Source organism: Erithacus rubecula (genome assembly GCF_903797595.1).
Source record: "Erithacus rubecula genome assembly, chromosome: 25".
Classification (NCBI taxonomy): Eukaryota; Metazoa; Chordata; class Aves; order Passeriformes; family Muscicapidae; genus Erithacus; species Erithacus rubecula.
Window position 1 is genome coordinate 493,507 of NC_136677.1, and position 20,421 is coordinate 513,927.

The window sequence follows — 20,421 nt, forward strand, 5'->3', positions numbered from 1 at the left end:
AAAAAACGACCAAAAAAATCTGGAGTGCTAATGGAGCTGGAATTTTCTAGCAGTGTATCTGCCCACGCCCATGGGGAGGAAAAGCATAAAGTGAATTTTGGAAATGAGCATTGTGTGCCAATGTGATTATACATCCCCATGCCACGTGGGAAGCTGGGAAGGTGCTGGGCAGGGCTCAGCTGCTGGGAGCCACAGCAAACCCTGCAGAGATGTCCCCTGGAACAGGAGTGCCTGAATGCTGCCTCTGCTGGGGCTGTGCCAGACCCTGCTCCGTGCCTGCAGCCCCCCAGCCCCTCCCAGCATGGCCAGAGAGGACAGTGAGGCACAGCCACCATGGCTCTGGTGCCCACAGAGACCTGGCTGCACATCCCCACACCCCAGAGCTGCTGGGAATTGCTGCTTCTGGTGCTGAAAAAAGCCTGGGGCCAGAGGTGTAACTACTCCACCCCTGAGCAGGTGAGAGCCCCAGGCTGAACCTCCCTCAGGGGCTCTGCACCAGGAGCCTGCACTGATGGTTACAGCCCAGACACTCTCTGCCCACTCTGGACTCCTCCCTTCCAAACCACAGGTTAAAAGGACTCCTTGTGCTGTCCAGAGTGGCACAGCCTGGCAGGATTCCCCCAGACATGCAGGACCTGGAGCTGACGGGAGTGTGAAACCCTTCTCTGCCCACCAGCAGCTCTCCTCCACATGGGCAACACATCTGCCAGATGCCTAAGCTGGAACCCACAGGTCTCCATCCCCTGGGAACCTGCATCTCCTTCCAGGTACTGCTGTCTGGGGTCTCCTCCTGGGGATTTAATCCCAGGAGGAAACAACCCCAAGGAAGCCCTCACTATCTGTTCTCGCTCACATGCAAAATGCAGAGTAATTACTGAGATTTCCCACGAGCTCTAAATCCCAGGTCAGTAATGCTGGGATGTTCCCCAGCCCTGCCTCAGCCAGGATGGGTACACAGCTCTACAGCTGCCTCACAGCTGCTTTATGGCAGCAGCTTTCATGGTTTCCACCCCGTGGGGAACTCCTGTGTCCTGTTCCAACTGCTTTGCTCTCTGCAACATTGGTTGTTTCTTCCAACACTGATGTAAGCAAGCAGGGTTTTTATACTGTAAGCATGCAAATTACCAATCATAAATGCATATCTGACTTTGTTTTGTAAGCTGGAGTCTTGTGGAGTGAGAGGCACTACAATAACTACCCCTGTATGATGGGGTACATGAGTTTTGTATAAGCTCAAAGCTGTTGCTACCTTCAGTCTTTAGGCAAGTTTCTAAGGCTGGGCTTAAAATCACTCCTGCAGAGGTGGCATTTGGAGAGGTATGGGAGGTTCTCCACTCTTTGGATCAGAGCAACTACCAGAGAGCTCAGAATGCAGAGGTTGAGGCATGGAACAAACTCCAAACCAAGGCTCTGCCCCATCTGAGTGAACCATAGCACCGTCCAGGGAGAGACCCAGACCCACCAGGAACTCAACCCAGCCACACACAACAGCCCTTCACAGAGAAAGTTCAGATATGCAGCCCAAGGAACAGCTCATTAAACTGGGGGATCTCTCTGTGAGTGCCTCCTGAATCTCCATTCCATGCACACCTCAGGGCAGGAGCACGAGGTTTACAGCAGAGCCAAAGGAACGCAGAGGAAAGGAAGAATTAAAGCAGGTACTTATCAGTGCTTTAAAGGATGCTGAGGCATGTTTTAGTGTCTGCCCAGCTGCACAGACAGGCTGAAGGCATCTCTGCCTCCGGTTCATTTACTGGTTTGTAATTATCTGGGGATGCTGGCTGATTAACTGGCTAGTGAAAGGCTCAGAGCCCCTCGGACCATTGCTCAGGCCACTGGAGGAGGCGTCACCAGAAGGACAAGAAATCACTGACAAGTCCAAGGAGAACTCCACAGTTCTCCCCACGCCCCTGCTCTGGCTTTTCCTAAAAGCAGCACGGGGTGGGAGCTCCAGGACGGGCTCTGTGCCCCACGCACACACTGGGAGCCCCAGCAGCACCCCAGGGCTCTCCAGCCCTACCCCAGCCCAGCACAGCCTCGGGGCCTCAGCAGCTGCCTGCAAATCTGGCATTGAGCAAAGGTGAAGTAGTGTCAGAGCTTTGGGAGCAGGGCATGTTGAATGAGGTGCAAAGGAGTCTAGAAGAACGGTGGTTGTCTCACGTACCGTATACAAACAGCATGTAATCCGCATGTGATTTCCCCACCGCGTTGGAAGCCTCACAGCGGTATGTACCATTATCTGTTTTGTTTAGGTTACTAATGAGAAGGTTTGAACCAGACACTACAACGTGTTGAGGCATCTCATCATCTACTCTTAACCACCTCATGTCCGTAGGCCTACAGAGGAGGGAGAAAAAGAAACAGTCACATTACTATTTTCCTATGGTCAAGATGGCATCTTCAAAAGTTCATCCACAGACAGAAAGCCCAAACCAAGAAAAACTGTAAAGAAACAACACATACTTTTTTTTTTTTTTTTTTTGCACTACTCAAGCCCAGATGCTGTCAGGCTTCCTCAATTTAAATTTATTTTAACCCAACAGGAAACTGTATCCAGAGCTTAAATTTTCTGAAAACACTAATGCAAGCAGGAAGAAAGTTCATTAGTGGTTAATCATTCGCTTACTCAGCAAACCTGAAAGCTCTGAGGCTACAGACTCAGTGTTCATCCACGGGGTGCTCTGAGGGCAGAGCTGGACAGCAGAACAAGTAAGGTTTTGTCAAGTTTGAACCCTTCCACAAGCTGCCAGGGACCTGCTGACCTCAGCAGGGGCTGTGCCGTGCACTGAGGGAGTTCCAGCCCTCCTCCTGTCCCCCAGCCCGCCTGGCAGCCCCTTCTGCACCCCACAGTGATGGAACCCACTGGGCAGGGGGTCTGCATGGTTCAGGGAATGAAATGAGCCTGGTTTGTTACAGCTGGTAAAGACTGGAAGTGCCCAAAGGGTTTGGTAGGGTCTTTTGAGTTTGTGAGGGTGTTTAGCATCTATTATTATGATGTCTTTAAGCAGCAGTGAGGGGACAGATCAGCTCTTTCTCAGCAAGAAAATTCCAGCATCCTTCAGGCCACTCAACTCCCCTTAAAGGGCAGTTTCCTGCAGCACAGCATTTCTCAGCCTGCCTGGCTCAAGGCTGGCAAGTGGGACTTCACATTGCTGGAGGTATCCCACAGCTCAGGCTTCTCCCTGGGTCCAAACAGCACATGACAGCCATGACACAAGAGCTCCTGATGCTCCAACATCCCAGCCATGCCACTGGATGGATCCAGCACAAGCAAACTCAGCTGGGACTGGCTGGCTGGATTTGGACACGGGCTCAGCGTTCAGTCCCTCGCTGCCTGGCACACGAGCCATGGGGTGGGCAGCAGAGCCCAAAGGCAGTTTAACCTCAATATGGGTTTGAAGGTACTGGCTACAGTTTTTAAAGGGCTCTTTGTGCAGTGGAGTGCCCAGGTTTCCCAGCTGGTACATGACACAGCAGCTGCTGCTCAGAGGAGTGTGTCCCTGGATGCCCCACAAGTGACCATTTCAGCATCTTCCCACTTCTGTCACAGCTTTAGGGGGTTGACTCTAATCTAACAAAATATCTGTATTAATACCAAATAGAAATTTCTCCTCTCTGGTATTTTTCCCCTCTGAGCTTCCTTCCCCCAATACTCATGTTGCCAAATTTTGCAGAGAAATTACTTCACTTAACTGGAGTCACCTCCCCCTTCATCTAAAACCTCTGTAAAAGATTTCATGCAACCTCTTTGTCTTTAAAAGATGGAGCCAAAGCCAGCTCATTATTTGACTGTATATTTTCTTAGCTTAGGGAGACCCAGGCAGAGGGACCTAGAGAAGCCAATTCCCAGCACATCACCAGCACCACGCAGTGTGCAGCGGCAAGCTGCCAGGGAGATGTGTCTGTCCTATTTAACATGGGAATGTCTTACTCATAGCCTGCAAGGAAAAAATGTAGAGAAGCCTGTTCATTAGATTCCCAGCTGATAGCAAATGGGAGGCACTGCAGGTACCCAGGGGAGCAGGAATGCAAAGGGGCTTGGCAGGCTCTGAGCAGGGAATAGCTCCTAAACGGAATTCAGCAGGGACGTGCCAGCCTCTGATGCACAGGGAAAGGATTGGCCTGGTGCCCAACAGAACAAACTGGCAAGTGGGAATCCAGCAAGTACTATGGGAACCAAGGAAACACTGTGGAAGGGGATGTAGGCTACCAGGGAGGATGAGGGCAGCCTGAGCCTCCCCAGCTGCCCACAACACCGAGCTGGACGGGGTCCAGCTCCCCACGCCCCAGCTCGGGGCACACTGCCAGGGAGGCACTGACAGATCCCAGGGATGTTTGCAGAAATCTTATGGACATGATGAAAATAAAGAAGGATAGTAAATACTTGACAGCCATAAATCCAAGTGGAGGAGAAAGTATTTTTAAAAAAAAATATAAAGCCGACAAAACTTAAATTAGAACAGCAATGAAAGTGTGAGAAAATCTACCCTCCCTTGCCAGGATTTTCCTGATGCATAAATTTCTTCAACTGCCTAAGAAAGCCTCAAGGGCTTGGCAAGAAGAGGAGAGAGAATAAAACTGGTATTCTACAAAAACCACAGGGGGCACCAAGGGGGAGGAAGAGCATCACACAGCCAGCAGGAGCAGAAGGATGGACTGCCTTACCTGGGATCCATCCCCCTCCCCGGGGCCCGGCGCTGCAGTGTGGGCTGGCACCCACACACCAGCACCTCTGGGGCCACAGCTGCAGCCCTGAGCTTGCTTGTGCAGATTAACCAAACCCAAGGAGAGCTGCAGATTACTGCCACCCAAGCCATTCCCTGGGGGAAGAGTGTCCAGCTGGGAGCTCTCCCTTCTGCACCCGAAGGCTGCTGCGTGGCCAGGAGGAGCTCAGAAATGCCCTGGCCACCAGGTGCACAGAACAAAAGCAATCAAGCCAGCTGTCCTCAGCAGATGTTTGGGTGCAGGAAGCCCCTCTGTCCTGAGCTCTGGGACAGTGTCTTCGCAGCAGAGAATGGCAACAGCAGCAAGGTCCCGTCCCCCCGGGAAGGGTCCAACTTACTGTGGCTTTCCAAAGGCTGTGCAGGTCAGCTCCAGCGGCTCCCCTTCTCGGGTCAGGCCTTGCAGGGGGTAATTCTGAGAAACCCGCACTTGAGGCTTATCTGCAGGACACAAAACAGGCTGGGTGAGCTGGCAGCAGAGCAGGAGCTGCCCGGGAGGGCTCTGCTCTGCTCTGCTCTGCTGCAGAGCCCATCCCCAGCTCCAGCCGCAGGGAACTCGCTCCATGCTGAGGGAAGCTGGAGAGATGCAGGGAATGGAAGGGTTTGTGCTGTGCCAGCGATTCCTGCACCACAACATCAGGGCTAACGCTGGGCTGGACAAGAGATGCTGGTTAGAGACAGGGGCACAGCCAGCACTGCCTCTGTGTGAGCAACAGGAGCTGCACTTCCCCTGACGAGCTCCTCTAAATCCTGCAATAAACAGAGAATTAAAGCATGGATAGTTAGGGCGCCAACTCAAAAACACTTTAGTAAGACCCTGCAGGAAAAAAAGAGCCAGACCACAAACCTAGAGTCCACAATTAAAAAATTCATTACCTCCCATGACTGAAACAGAGATTAAAAACGCAATCTGAGCTGTAGCTAAAACATTATCAGTGCAGGGAATCAATTCAAGGCTACAAGTGCCATTAAGCCATAGATATTTTTCAGGAATTTACTCAACTGTAAGGAACAAAGGAAGGAAAAAAATCAGTATGCATAAAGGTTGAAACAATTTAAATGTTTCTATTTCCTTTGAGAGTAACTGCTACCCAAAATATTGGCTGGCTGCATTTTATTAACTGTGTTTAACTCATTAACATGCCTCCTATGGAATAATAGAGATTAGGAAAAAAAAACCCGCATGTCAGGATTTAACCAATTTAAACTCTCATAATTTTCAGTAATGGAATAAGCTACACAAGTAAATCCTCTCCTGAGATGACTCTACCACAACATTCCATCAACTAATCCCTGCTACAGATGCCTCCTGCAGCTCTGGAGCTGGGCTGTCCTTGCGGGCTGGGGCAGTGGTGGCCCGGTGGGATGGCAGTGCTTGGGGTGTCACAGGCTGAGGGGACAAGTGCCAATCCCACAGGAATGGGGCAGCTTTGGTGACCTGGGAATGCCCTCCAGCCCTGGAGTGGCAACAGCTCTGCACAAGGAGCACGGGAGGATGAGTTCACTCTGGTGTTACACAGCAAATAAATCCCCCCCGGGCACATCCTGGGCACTGTGCTCACCACCCCAGCCACAGCTCCCACCCCACAGCCACCTGCTCCCCTTTTCTGCTGTGCCTGCAGCACCAGCCCGTGCCAGGAACGTGGATGGTGTTTGGATCTGTGCTGTGCAAGGAGCAGGAAACCTCCCCAGCCCAGCTCACTCAGGGACTGCAACACCTCCTTGTGCTGCTTGCCTTCCTGCTGCATCCCCTCTCCATTAGGGGAGTTTAGCATTTTTAATGAGCTGTTTACTAATGACAATTACTTATGGCAATGAGGAGAACACACCCAGGCTCACTGTGAACAAACTGGCATCTCCTGAGCTCCCACCCAGCTGGGTGAGCTCTTTCCAGCCATGGCAGTGAAGTGACCTGTCCCACCTGATCCAGGCACTGCCGAGCTGTCACCTGGGTTTATCAGCATTGCTGAACCCAAGAGCTTCCCAATGGAGTTACCAGAGCAAAGCTGGGAATTGCAGAGGGCATTAGGAAAATGCACCCTGAAGGGGTCAGAGGGCTGGACACTCCAGAGAGCCAGCTGGCATCACGGCATGCAAAAAAAATTCACTCAAGAATCTGGAGGGGAAGTGGTGGCTTTTTCCCTTTGTTTAAGGACGTGCCTTTAGACACTTTCAATTCCACCTGCAGTGCTCAGGCCGTGCCTCACAGCCAGCGAGTGTATTTGCTGCAGATGATGGACTCTGAGTGCAGTGAAACTCTGCTGCTCTGAAATGCCAGGTGCTGGGGGACCCCCAGCCCAGCTCCTGTGACATTCAACAGCTCATGGACACAGCAGGGCTGGGTCACAGGTGTGCTGCAGCCCTGCCACCCCCCTGGAACCAGGACACGTTCCAGCAGGGATGCCTGTGACCACCCAGATGGGAACACTGGACACCAGGCAGGAAGTGGCACTCCTCACCAAGTGCACTCCCACACCTCAAAATCCTCAACTTGGAACTTCCTAACGTCACACCACGGGAGTGTTACATAAAAATAAACTTGCATCTGTGCACCCCAGGCCCTGTGTGCTCCATGGCAGCCAATTAGACCCAACAACCCAGAGCTATTTCCTGCTATGCCACTTTCTAGCTGCTTAAAAAAAACAGCCTGGTAATTTAATAAGGCACCTTTATTAAGCTAAATTCATTCAAAAGCTCAGAGTGATATACAAGGTTAAATACCAGTCGTCTAAAGGTTACACTGTAGCAGCAGCCAATTTGAAAAACTTATTACAAAGCCATTCTACATTTGATGAGATTTCTCTCACAACAGGCACGGCACGTGCCCGTGCACCGGGGTCTGCTGGGGGCTGCAGCACCCCAAAACCCTGACCCCCCCAAAACCCTCATCTCCCCAAAATCCTCACTCACCTCCCCAAAACCCTGACCTCCCCAAAACCCTCATCTCCCCAAAATCCTCACTTCCCCTCAGGATGCCACCAAAACCCGAACCCATTGACTTTCACAGCTCTCAAGCTCTGTGCTTGGGAACTTACCAAACCACTCCAGTTATTCTGCTTTTGTCCCAGTTCTTCCTTTTTTAGCTGCTCGCCCATTTTTGTGCCATCAGCAAAGATTATTAACAGTGACTTTTTAAGAAGTTCAAATGCTTCAACTGAACAGCATCAGGCCAAGCACCCAGGCCCCTGTGTTCCCTCTAAAAATACCAGCACTGCTGATTACTCCCTAATGACTATCCTTTGAGATCTGCCAGTTAGTGATTTCTTAATCCATTTAAACATGCACTTCATCGATAATGCTCAGATGTCATTAATCAGTGAGATAAAACATTACACCGAGTTCGGGGCCTTACAAAAGCCTAAGCCCATTATTCCCACCTCTTTCCTTTCATCAAAGACCTCAGAGGCAGGAGAGCTCCCTGCCCCAGCCCAGGGGCTCCAGGGGGCTCGGACCCTCGCTGACCAGCACAGCCCAGCCCACCCTTCCAAAAAAACCAACTCTCTGCTGGGAATGGGCACAGCCAAAAGGCTCCTTCCCTGCACGTGGTGTTTTTGGCAGTGCCAGAGATGCAGCCGAGCAGAGCAGGCTCTGGCCTCTGCCAGCCCAGGAGCTGCTGGCTCCAAGCCGAAAATCCGTTTTCGGATCCCTGCGTGCGTGGCTGACGCACCTCTTGGCAAAGCTGATGCCAGATGGCATCCCTGGGAGCAGATCTGCAGGCCAAGCCCTGCCCCTGCCCACTGCAGGTAAACCCAGCCTCAGCAATTCCCAGAAAATGCTTCACACACCTCCCTTCAGGTGGGCATTGCTTCATCCAGCTCCTCATCCTCTGTGCCCAGGAGAGCTGCTCAAAAAACTGACTCTGATCTCACCCAGGGAAGAGCAGGAAAAATGTGGTTTTTCAATATTAAAAGAAGTCAGCAAAGTTACCCCAGATCCTCGGGTGTAAACAACAGGCACCTTTATTCCAAAAATCCATGGGGCTGCTCATCAGGAATGCACTGTGCGTCAGAGCCAGCCCAGCCTGGCAATCCCCTGCCTGCTCCTCACCTCTGACAAGGACAAGAGGCTGCACTGCTGGTTTTCAGCCAAAATACAGAAATCCATTCAATAAACAGATCCCGTGCCTAAAATAAGGAATGAGCAGGACTGGCAGATCACAGCCTGTCTGGAAGAGCCTGTCAACCCCAAACACAACTCTGCAAAATTCACCCTTAGCAAAAGCAATTTAATCATTTCGCTTGTTGCGGGAAAAGGAATGCCAGAGCCCGACAGGCACTTTGGGGATAAACACTTCTCTTTTAATATTTAAGCACACTCTGCTGCTAATGCCTGCAAATGGCAGAGCCCCGGCCGCCCCACACGCTCCGTGCTCCCAACAACATTCCTCAGAGAAAAAACCTTATTAATGAGCTCACAAACGAGCACCCAACTGGGAAATGTCACAAACAAGAGTGGCTAATGCCCCAGAAAATCAAATAACTGAACACTCGGCTGATTGTGGTGCTTTTCATATTCACTAAAAGAAAAAAAATAGCTTTAAATCAAAGTTTCTGAAAGGGTCAACACCTCGCTGAACAAAACAACTCATTTATTCGCTTTTAGCGATCTCCAGATGATAAATTACATTGATGTTAATAACTTCACTGCAAACTATGCAATTAATATTTGTACTGGACGGAAATGTAAGGATTACTGGAGATGAGGCAGCAAACGTATGTGGCTGATTTTAAACATAATTGGGCACAAAACGTTCTTCTATCTCAACAGCAGAGGCTGCAACAAGACTCCACTGGGGCAGGCTTTCAAGGTACACGTGTAGGTATTACAAAAATGAATGCACAGGTAATTATAACTTCAGAAAAGGACAAAAAGCCAGCCAGAGAAAAGGCCAAAATGCAGTATCAGGTAATGAGAGCAGCAGACGCACCACACGGGCTCACCTCGCACGTCTCCCAGAATATCTGGTTCCACTCAGTTCCTTAATGATATTTTAATGCATTTTGTTGCTTCATTTCCTCTCCAGAATTACACCCAAGGCAGTGGTGTCCCAGGGCTCGGTGATGGATCTGAGCCAGGGAGAAGTGCCTGCAGCAGAGCCGGGGCTGGTTCCACCCCGTGCCACGGGCTGTGCCAGGCTCAGGAGCTCCTCAGAAAAGCACTGCTCTGGCCACTGCGAGTGCGTGGCACTCTTGGTCCAGCCCTGCTCTGCTTTTGAGGATGTCAGGGGAGGGTTTCACTCATCACACTGCTTGTTAGCAGGGATTCATGACACACCCTACAGCCACGTGCAAGCATTCAGCTCAAACCTCCCCACTGGCCATGCTGTGCAGGGCAGATATGCAACAAATGGCTCACTCCATGAGCAGGACAAGTTAACACCCAGCATTGCTGTCTCCTGCTTTTCTCTGGGAAAACAAACCCCACAACTTATGACTTGCATCTCAGAAAAAATATCTCCCTACTCTGAAATTTAGTCAGACAAAAAATACCTCATTATCCGAGCAGGCTCCATCCATCATCCTCCTGTCCTTCCCCAACACATTTCATGCTCCAGTTGGATACATTAATGCAGAGAAATACGACATCTGCTGAGAAAAACATTTTCTTGTGCCCTGCTGATGTTCTGAAGGGGTGGATCCGCTGTGCCCCTGAGGGGAGCGGGCAGGATTTGTGGGGAGAGGATGTCAGAGCAGAGAGTGGAACAGGTAACTGCCCTGCTGCAGGGAGAGCAGCTGCATGCACAGGGGAGGAGAGAGGAATTCCAGGTGTCACTGAGCTGGGTGCCTGCAAGGACACGCCATGGACAGGGCAGGCATGCAGCAGCTGCAGAAGCATCCTCTGCTGCACATCCCACACCTGAAATCAGCTGAGGAGGGGCCAGTGCAGGAACCCCAGCACCCAGCTCCACGGCAGCACTGATGGAGATCCTGCTGCAAGGACAAGAGGCTCTTCCTCCTGCCCACACCCTCCCACTGGCCAACAAATCATCACTGTCAGGCAGGAGAAGCTCAAGGGTAAGAGTGTGCTCTGAAACTGCCTTTTCTTTAAGCTGAAGCCCTGCAGCAGGTATGAAATGCAGGTGTCTGGCCACGCTCCAGCCCGTCGAGTCCTGGAGCCACAAGGTCACAGTCCAGGACAATCCTTGGGCAGGGGCTCCTCTCTGGCCATCTGCTGCTGCCCACTCAAGGAACACGCTGGGCCAACAGAGTCAAGCCCCCACACTGGAACATAATTACCTTTAACAAGCTCAGAGTTGAATTCAGAACATAAAACCAAATCAGCTGAGCTTCCTTCTCCTGCTCATCCCCATTCCCACTAACAGCTCTGAACAGCCCAAGGAGCTGCAAACATCAGCAGTGAGGGCAGAAACGTGTGCACAGGATGCAGCAGGGCCTCCAGGGCAGCAGCTGCACAAAGAGCTGTGCTTTTTAGGGGTGCTTTGTTCTCATTGCATGGGCGACCCCTAAGGCTGCCAACCAAGGGAGGAGAGAAAAAATGTTAGCTTTTTTTCCCCACAAACCATGGTCCTCTCCTATTGCACCAGATCACCAGGACTGCAGAGAGATTTCTGAAAGGAAGCCTCAAGGTTGCCCAACGCCCTTCCAACCCAGCAGCTCCAACCCCCTCACACAACAGGGTGATGGCATTTTTTGCTCTTCCCCGTTAAGTATTTGATCAAGCCTCACAAAGGTGCTAATGTATTATTAAAGCTAATGGAGCTCTACAAGAAATGTTAATGGACATTAAGTTTGCATAAATGAATTACACATTAGCACAGTCGCAAGAAATCTGGGATCTGTCAATTGAGGCAGTATCTGATCATTCCTGTTTTCCTCATTACAGGAACATTGCTTCCCGCTACTTTCGGAGATACGAGAATTGTAACCAAGATGTTCATAATGAAACTACATAATGAAGCAGATGAAATAAATTAACACAAAACTTCCTCTCCTCCTTTCAGAGTGATGTAGCTGAAGGGAGCCTACAAAAACAATTTGAATTGTCTCAGGGCCAGGTTCTCCAAGCACACGGCCTCGCTGTAGGGACCATCCCACCTTGCTTTAGGGAGATGTTTCAGAACACAGGGATGCATGTACACAGCTCCAAAATTCCCACCAGGTGCATTTGGGACCGCAGATATTTCCAGGTAGCTGCTTGCTGCTGTCATGTACAGTGGAGCAGCTCCTAAGGGAAGTGAGATGCATTATTAACAGTGAACATGTCGGGAGCAGCACAGGAGATAGGCTGGCTTCCATCAGTGCTGCTACTGCAGGCTGCACTGATCTCCACACTGATGGACAAATCCAGGTGATGCTGTGTGTTCACAGAGGGCACAACACTGGGTTTCTCCTGCACAACACCCAGTTTTTGCCACGGTGGCCAGTTGCTTTGAAGGGGGAGTAGAGAAGCACTTTTCAGAGATAAGTAGGTTGCTAGAAGAAAAATACTCAGATTTAATCTGCTCTGACAATTAACAAGCCCAGACAGAAACCTCTGATGCAAATTCTACGTACAGAGAGTTACTTCATCAGAGAACAAAGGTAAGCATTTATGGGATCAGAGAGGGCTGGGAAAGCCGTGGCTTCACCCGTGTTACCTTACATTCCTACGGAACAGGATACAACCCCCATCAACGCCATTTTAACACGTATGAACGCTGCTGAGCTCCCCAGCACAGGATGTCAGGGATGAAGAGAATGGAAGGCTACTCACACATGACTTCCAGGTACCGCTGTGTCTGCAGGTCCTTGACGGCAGGGTGATCCACCAGGCAGATGACGGGCACGCCGTCGTCCTCGCGCCCCACGCGCAGCAGCAGCTGGCTGGTCACCGTGTACATGTCCGACCACCGCTCCACCTCCGACTTGCCTGGCCACAACACGGGCGGGGCGGTCAGGGCAGCTGCACCTGCGGCAGCCCACCCGCCCGCCACCCACCCCTCCTCGCCGTCCACAGGACGGTACTGCCGACTTAACAATCCCCTAACGCGGCCCCAAATCCCCAAAATGCCAATCGATGAGATACAAATCCCCTCCCGCTCCTGAAGCAACAGCCAGCTGCACAAGGGGTTGGGCAGAGTAAATTAATTAGGGTAGTGTGGGTAGGTGGGGGCATTCAGCAGAGCTCTGTTTGAGGGAGGGGAGCCCAGCTCTGGACCCGCTGATGGAAATGAGCAGGAAGACAAGACAAAACGAGACAAGACAAGACAGGAGAAAAAGGATTTTTCTAGGAACTCAGCAAGCACCTGCTGACAGCCCAGCTCTGATCTGTGCCTTTTTACTTAAGAATTCACAGGCAAAATGCTAAGAGTAACTTCTGTAGCAGAGCTCTTCCAGACACCAAATATTGCTGTATAATATATGAGAGTGAAACAGGTGACACACGCAGACACCCCTTGATATTTGGAGGAAAAGCTTTCCCACGAGCAAAGCCACACTTCCTGTGATTCACAAACTCACAGCCAAGTGTTTAAGTCTCTTCTCTGTTTAAAAAAATATCTGAAGACTGAGCAGGGCGAGGTGGTATTACATAAAGCTCAGTGCTCTTCCCAGAGAACTCAAAGCTGGGATTTGACTGCCAGCACAAGAAAACTCAATCAAGGAGCTGGGCAGGTGAGGCAGAAAGGGACAAACACTTTGTCTGCAGCTCACTGCTATGGGCAGGGGATCCAGAGGGGATCATTAACTCCCTGCACGCTGTGGCACTGGGACCCAGCAGGCAGCACTTGGCCAGGAGCAGGTTTGCATCCCACCTGCATCAGCATCCTCCCAGCACGGGGCCTGCTCAAATGCTCTCAAGTGTTGGGCTTAAAGAGAGGATTTTATCCTGTCCTTGCAGGGGGGTGGGTGTGAGGTAATGAGCCTGGACTTCTGCAGAGAGTCCGTCAGTGTCTCAGACTGGGTAAAGCACAAAGGTGCTGTCAACCAAGCTCACATCTACATGCAGACTTAAACTAACAGCGTGTCACATGCAATCAGAGTCAGTGACTCGAATGTGCAAGCACTGGGAGCCACCAGACTTCAGGGAGTCGGAGAAACCCATCTTAGATGAATATTCAACCCAACACAGGGAAAAGGCTCCACAAACAAGGGAGCCAGACGTGAAGGTGAATTGCAAATCTTGCCAGCCCAAAGCGCAGAGCATCCCAGGGTACCCAAAGCAGGGCAGAGAGCTTCACAAGCCATGCAGAAATGAATTCAGTGCACAGCCCCGGGCTCCTCAAGGTCACCTGCAGTTACAGCAGGACTCCAGAACCCGGCACTTGAGGCTGGCAGGTAGGCAGAGGACCAAATGGAGTTCAGCCCCCTGTGTTAGGGAATAATCTGTCTGCCCACACAGCCCTTTGTTCCTCAGCTGGCGCTCAGAGAAACTTGCTCTACTATTTTTTTTTTCCTCTTTTTTTTCCCCCCCTTAAACTGGCAGCAGAGAACAAACACCCAGCGTTACATAAATCACTTCAGCTCCCTGAACAAAGCCAGGGGCTGAGAGGACTCATCTACCAGTGAGCTCCTTGTTGCCTTTGAACCATCTGATGGTGGTGGCTGGTCTGCTGGCCATGGCAGTGCAGTTCAGCTCGATCTCCTCTCCCTCCACCGCCGTCTCCTTCTCGATATCAATGACCAGATTGCGCGGGGGGACTGCAGCGGGAACAGCACAACACGCACCAGATGAAAAAAACATCTTTTGATCACTAACACAAGACAAAACCTGGAGGAAAACCTGTAAAATCTACTGAAGGAAACGAGCAACCAGCGTCTATTTGATGTTTCAATCAATCAAACCCTTTGATAGGCGGTTTTGCAGTAATTGGAGTGAGCACTTTCACTCTCCACCTAATAATCACCGCAGTCTCACAAATTATTGCTTCTCAGGGCTGTAACTTTCTGTTCCCTCTCCCAGGCAGGCAGGGCTCCAGGGAGAGCTGCAGCCTCCTGTGCTCCTCGGCTGTGTGCTGCTATTTAAAAATCCAGCTTGACTCCGTGCACATTTCCTGACTCCTGTGACAAGGAGAGGAAACACAAAAGCTGACACTTGGCACTGCACTACTTGCCAAGCCTCTAACCTCCACGGCAATTTTTCTCTCCTGCTGTTCAGCTCCAAGGCTCAGCCGTGAGCATGGAAGCAGGCCAGCAAACATCAACCTCGCTTAAGATGCTCCAAAAGCCACTGAGCACAAGCCTGGAGTGGAACACCATCCCTTGGGGACAGCCCCCACAAACCACCCCACAACATCCCAAAGAGAGGAGGGAGCCAGCTCTGCTCCCAGCCACGTCCTTTGGGTGGAGACCTGTGCTCTGCCCAGGCACACATCCTCCTACATCAGGAAAACACAAAGCTGGAAGACTGTACCCAATGAAAAATCATCCAGTAGTACTGAAAAACAGGCTGTAACTTCAGGGGTAACAACCACTGCAGCACAGCCCAGAAATGGGACAAATGAGCTTAAAAATTAAGGCACGGAAACAAGGGAATCTCTTTCCCATGAAAGCACCAACAGCAAGGCAAAACCCAGGAAAAAGTGAACAGTGAGAGTCCTTATAGCTTCAGAAAATCCCAGAACTTCCAAAGGAAACTCAACTTTGCTCTGATCAATGTGATTAAGCAACTGCATAGTTCAGATGTGACTCACAGGTCTTCAAGCTAATGAAGAACAAATATGTATAAATACCATCCAGATGATCAAATGGACTAATTAGTCACTTGTGGCTTCTCTCTAAAAAGAACAGAATGAGCTACATATTTGAGACTTTCACATGTTCCAATTAAGCATGAATAAATCTACATATTGTGTCAGAGAAGACATGGAAGTGCTGCAGCAAATGTGCAGCTCCCTCTGAACCCTGGCTGCAAAGGGGGACACCTGGGCACCCCCTCTGCCCTCCCAGCCAGCAAAAACAGTCTTTGACACAGCTTCAGGTCCATCAAAGGCTGGGTGATGGCCATGAGATGTCTGGTGGGGAACAAGTTCCTGGGAGGAGCAGTCCATGCTAACACCTCTGCTCTGGCTCGTTAGTTCCCTTAATTAGGGAGCCAGTAATGGAAAAGACAGGCAGGAGAAGCCACTCCTGTCATCACAGTGCCCAATCTCTCCTTCATCTTCTACCAATAAACCTCCCTGACCCTTGCCTGCTTCCTGGGCTCAGGTCTGACCCCAGAACACGATGAAGGTGAAAAGAAACCACCTCCCTCATGGATGTGGGGAAAGGCAGCACTGACACCCTGGCCATGCCACAAAGGCTTCTCAGAAACAACTGAAGTACAAGGCAAGAAAATAGACTTTTCCCTCAGTTCTGAGGGATGACTCGTGCCTAAAAAAACCCAACAAAAACCTGCATTATGTCTCCCACTTGAGAAGCACACAGTGCTGGCTTACAGGTAAATGAAATGAGTATTCTCATTTCAAACATCTTCTCAGCGCTGCCAGCAGTGAAATTAAATCCAACAAACTGTTTTTGCTCGTGCACGATTAGAGGCAGGAGCTGTGAGTGCTGGAAAGTGCATGGAAACTTTGAAGGTGTTGATAACTGTAATAGCTGGAGTAAAACTGCTTACAAACATCACTTAACAACGTCTAAAAACCTAAGACCCAAATCTCATTAAGCAAAAGAAGGAAGATTTAAACTAATCAGCAAGTGAGATCTTGCATTAAGCCACCCTCCCTGATTCAGGTTCTGCCATTAATGGAGCCTTAAAAGCTGCTGCTAATCGGCAGGAGCTGCTCTGATGGAGGAGCTGCTGTCACTGGAGCTCTCACAGAACCCACCCCACTGCATCTGTGTGCCCACCCCACTGCCCCTGTGTGCCCATCCCACTGCCCCTGTGTGCCCACAGGGCTCTCTGTGAGCACAGAGCCCACCCCACTGCCCCTGTGTGCCCACAGGGCTCTCTGTGAGCACAGAGCCCACCCCACTGCCCCTCTGTGCCCCCCCCACTGCCCCTGTGTGCCCACCCCACTGCCCCCAGTCCCCCTGGAGCGCTCCCCTGCTCTCACCCAGCACGGTGATGGTGGTGTAGATCTCCTGGGGTGGGTCAGTGTAGAGCTGGCAGAAGTACCTCCCCTCATCAGAGATGGAGACGTTGGTCAGGGACACGCGCAGCTCGCTGTTGGAGAAGTTCACCAGCTGGAACCTGCTGTCCTTCAGCGCTGCAGGGAGAGCACAGCCTGCTGAGGGCACGGAGAGGAACACCCCCTTCCCACCCTGCACATCCCACAGGTCCCACAGACAGCAGCACACCCAGCTGAGCACCCCTGGGCTCCTGATCAGCCTCCATCCTGCCTCCCAACTTGAAGCTGCACCTATAAAATCTTCTGGTTCTCAGATAATTTCAAATAATCAGCACGAGCCAATCACCAGGTACAGCATCAAACCTGAGGTTTTATTACCAGGCTGAGGAATGTGTAGGTAAAATGCTTATAGTGTCTACACAGCTCCAGCACCAGCTGTAGGCACTCGGGGACAGCCTAAATGAGGAAGGAATTGGGAAAAGTAGAATGTAAAATGTTTTCTGTCCTGTGGCTTCCTGGGCAGAGAGCACAGTGTCCCCACAGTGACACTAACACAGACACACAAAGTGTCTCACTGCAGCCACCTTGGCTGGACACACTTACCCGCTGAACATGCAAGTGATGAGAGATTTCAGTGATTTCAGTTTGGCTATAAATCAGCACAGATTGTCCTGAAATTCCCAGTCTTTGGTGTGAAGAGATTACTCCTGAGAACACCAAGCTGTCTCGGTGCCGCCCTGCTCAATTTGTTTGTGTCAGCTAAATATTTGGCACTCAATTGCAATTCACCCTGAATTACAACAATCAATTCCTATTGCAAAGTAAGATGCTCTGACTTTTTGAGGGGACTGTGATGTTTTCCATTAAGGAGAAGATGATGATTGTCCCTCTCATCTACCTCCACAGAACCAGCTGAAGTCCAAGTGCCCAGCATTGCACCAACAGGGGAGATCTCAGCAAATGCCATGTCCTGAGCACAATGAGACACAGGAGGAGTCATGACCAATGAGGAAGGATGAACTTACGCCTGAAATCTCTGAAATAGATGGTCTGCCTGTTGGGGTTCAGCAGCTGGATCACCGAGTCATCGCTGTTCTTGACGCGGCAGCTGATGGTGGCCACGTCCCCCTCCACCACTGTCACGTCCTCTGTCACCAAGTTCTGGCCATCACCTGCAGGACAGAGCAAAGGCAGGGCTCACAAACAGCACCAGTGGGTTTCACTTGGGAATGAAAAGCTCCACTGCCACCAAGGCAGGAACACGGGCCAGTGAGCCACGGACTCTGGGTGCCCAGCCAGCTGGAGGAGAGAGGAGCAGTGAGAAAGGAGCTCTGTGATGGGAACAGAGGAATACAGACCACTGCCCCACAGAAACACCAAAAATTCCCCTCTCTCCCAGCAGACACATCTTGTTAAATCACCTTGAAAGAACAACTCACTGTAAGGAGCACTTGTCCTTTGACTGGAGCAGACAGACTTCAGGGAATCAGCCCTTACTCACTCTGTGTAATCAGCAGCTGCTATTAATGTCCAGAGGCAGGGAAAAAAAAAGGATCCCATGCAATTATGCCGTGGAAGCCTTGTAATCATTGACAGGTCATCACCCCGAAAACTCTCCTAATGAATCCAAGCATCACCCGTACGCTGAGACACTGGCCCAAGCAACAGGGATGGAGCTGGGAATTGTGCCTTGCATCTCAATTCTTCCATAACTACTGGGAATCAAAGCGGGAGAAATATGGAGACATTTGTTCCAAATGAAGCCAGGACACCTGGGCACAGGCTGGGTGCCCAGAGAATCCTCTGCTGCTCCACAGCTGCCTTAGCCACGAGAAACCCCAAAATGCAGGATTAGGATAAAGATTGCACACGGGAAATCTGGGGATCATATTTAAACCCCAGCTCTTCTCTCACCCTGCATTTTCTTCATTTTTCTTTCTTTCCAACTCGCCTTTATTATCTGACATCCCGTGGAAACAAATGTTTGACAAAAAGGTGTGGTGCATGAAAAGAGGAAGATTGATAAACCATCACACTCCTCTACACGCCTGATGGGCAGCGAGCACATTTTTCTGCTCTCTCAGTACAAATTTTAGATGTATTCTCCAGATTGATGAACTTTGAGGAGCAACAAGAAGATTTACTATCAAACTGTAATCCTCAATTGGAGCACAGACCCCCAGCCTGCTCAGGAGGGGCTGAGAGCCTGTCCCAGACATCTGCCTGGTCCTGCTCCACGTGCTGTGCAGGATGAAGCTGGTCCTGCTCAAAGCCCCTGATCAGAAGATGAGCATTCAGCCAGCCCAGCACACTATCAGCACCCTTAACATGCTGTTCTTGAGCCTTAGGGACTCACATTAATGGCTGGACTCGATAATCTTGGAGGGCTTTTCCAACCCAAACGATTCTGCTGTCAAAGCCCAGACAGACCCCAAGGCTGTCACAGCACAGCCCCACCCTGCCTGTGCCACCTGCTGCCCTGCACAGCCACAGCCAGGCCCCGGCATCAATGAAATCAAACACCTACAAAGTGGTTCAAGCAAAAATATTAAACATTACTAACTGCTGCTGGGGAATAATTTTATCAAACCCATTCAAAACAAGGTTCTTGCACAAGGATCAGCTTGATATGTTCTCATAAATGCAATATTCCCTACAAATCATTAACAAAGCTATTAAGATTCGATTTCCATCTAAGCAATTATTGCCAGCATATTTTTTTACATTTACTTTAAAAGACTCAATCCTATTTTCAATTCATTAAACTGTTCCTTGCGTTTACTGAATTTTACATCAGCTTAGAAGACTATTTGAATTAATAAGAATTACAGTAGAAGTAATTTAGAAATAAATTATTTGAAGTTCAAGCCACTGAAGCCTCTCACACCGGGACGCTGCTGCATTGAAGCTGCCGATGGATGGCTGCACCTGGGTCTGGGCTGGCACCAGACCCCTCTGAGCCAGGCTTTTATCGGGGTTAATGACAGCCAGGGAGCACACGAGGACAGGCTGAGCCTCAGCCTGCTGGGCTTTGCCTCTTTGTTCCCAATCAAAGGGAATCTGAGCGGCCCCGTCTGCTCTGCTGACCCCAGTGTGCTGCGTCCAGCCAAGGCGAGCCCCCTCCAGACTCTGGGGCATCTACTCCCATCTGCTCCCAGGAAAGCCATTTCCATCAGCAGCAGCAGTTACAAGCTCTAAATGAAATAAAAACACAGCACAAAGCAAGAGCTCCTCAGACCCGTCCTCGTTGTCAACACGTCGGGAAGTTTCCCAGTAAATATTTACTGCCAGGGTATGTGTGTTTTGAGGAGCATTAAAGTACACACACAGCACGACAATGTTTTGGAACAGAAAAGGACAGGCTGGGGAGGGGAGATGGAATTTATGGACTCAGCAGGGAATCTCAGGAGCTAAGAGAAGCAAAGGAAAATTACTGTTGAGAACCAACGTTAAGTCCCTGGCAATGCTTTGGAGGGGCACAGCACAAGCAGATCCAATGGAAAGCCCCCAGCAGAATGGTATGGGACAGATTTTCATCTATTGCACATGAAGGGACTGTGACAGCACAGTGTCCATGTATCACACCAAAGATTCCTTTTGGGACTCCAACACCAGGGACAAATCCTCATCCCAGAGTGTGATGTGCTGGGCAGACTCCAGGATGGACAGACTCCAGGACAGACAGACACCAGG

General features: G+C 50.5%; 1 protein-coding gene across 16 annotated transcripts in view; it reads right to left on the reverse strand.

Moving 5' to 3' along the window:
* The window catches only part of CADM1 (cell adhesion molecule 1), a 128,168-nt gene that overhangs the window by 25,984 nt on the left and 81,763 nt on the right, over positions 1 to 20,421 (reverse strand). For all 16 annotated transcript variants that reach the window (XM_079326762.1, XM_079326772.1, XM_079326768.1 and 13 more), the window contains exons 2-7: positions 17,754 to 17,900; positions 16,714 to 16,866; positions 14,222 to 14,359; positions 12,435 to 12,590; positions 5,063 to 5,162; positions 2,165 to 2,337 (exon numbers count right to left, since the gene is read on the reverse strand). In XM_079326762.1, coding sequence (XP_079182888.1) covers positions 2,165 to 2,337; positions 5,063 to 5,162; positions 12,435 to 12,590; positions 14,222 to 14,359; positions 16,714 to 16,866; positions 17,754 to 17,900 — 867 coding nt within the window. The remainder of the gene's footprint in view (positions 1 to 2,164; positions 2,338 to 5,062; positions 5,163 to 12,434; positions 12,591 to 14,221; positions 14,360 to 16,713; positions 16,867 to 17,753; positions 17,901 to 20,421) is intronic.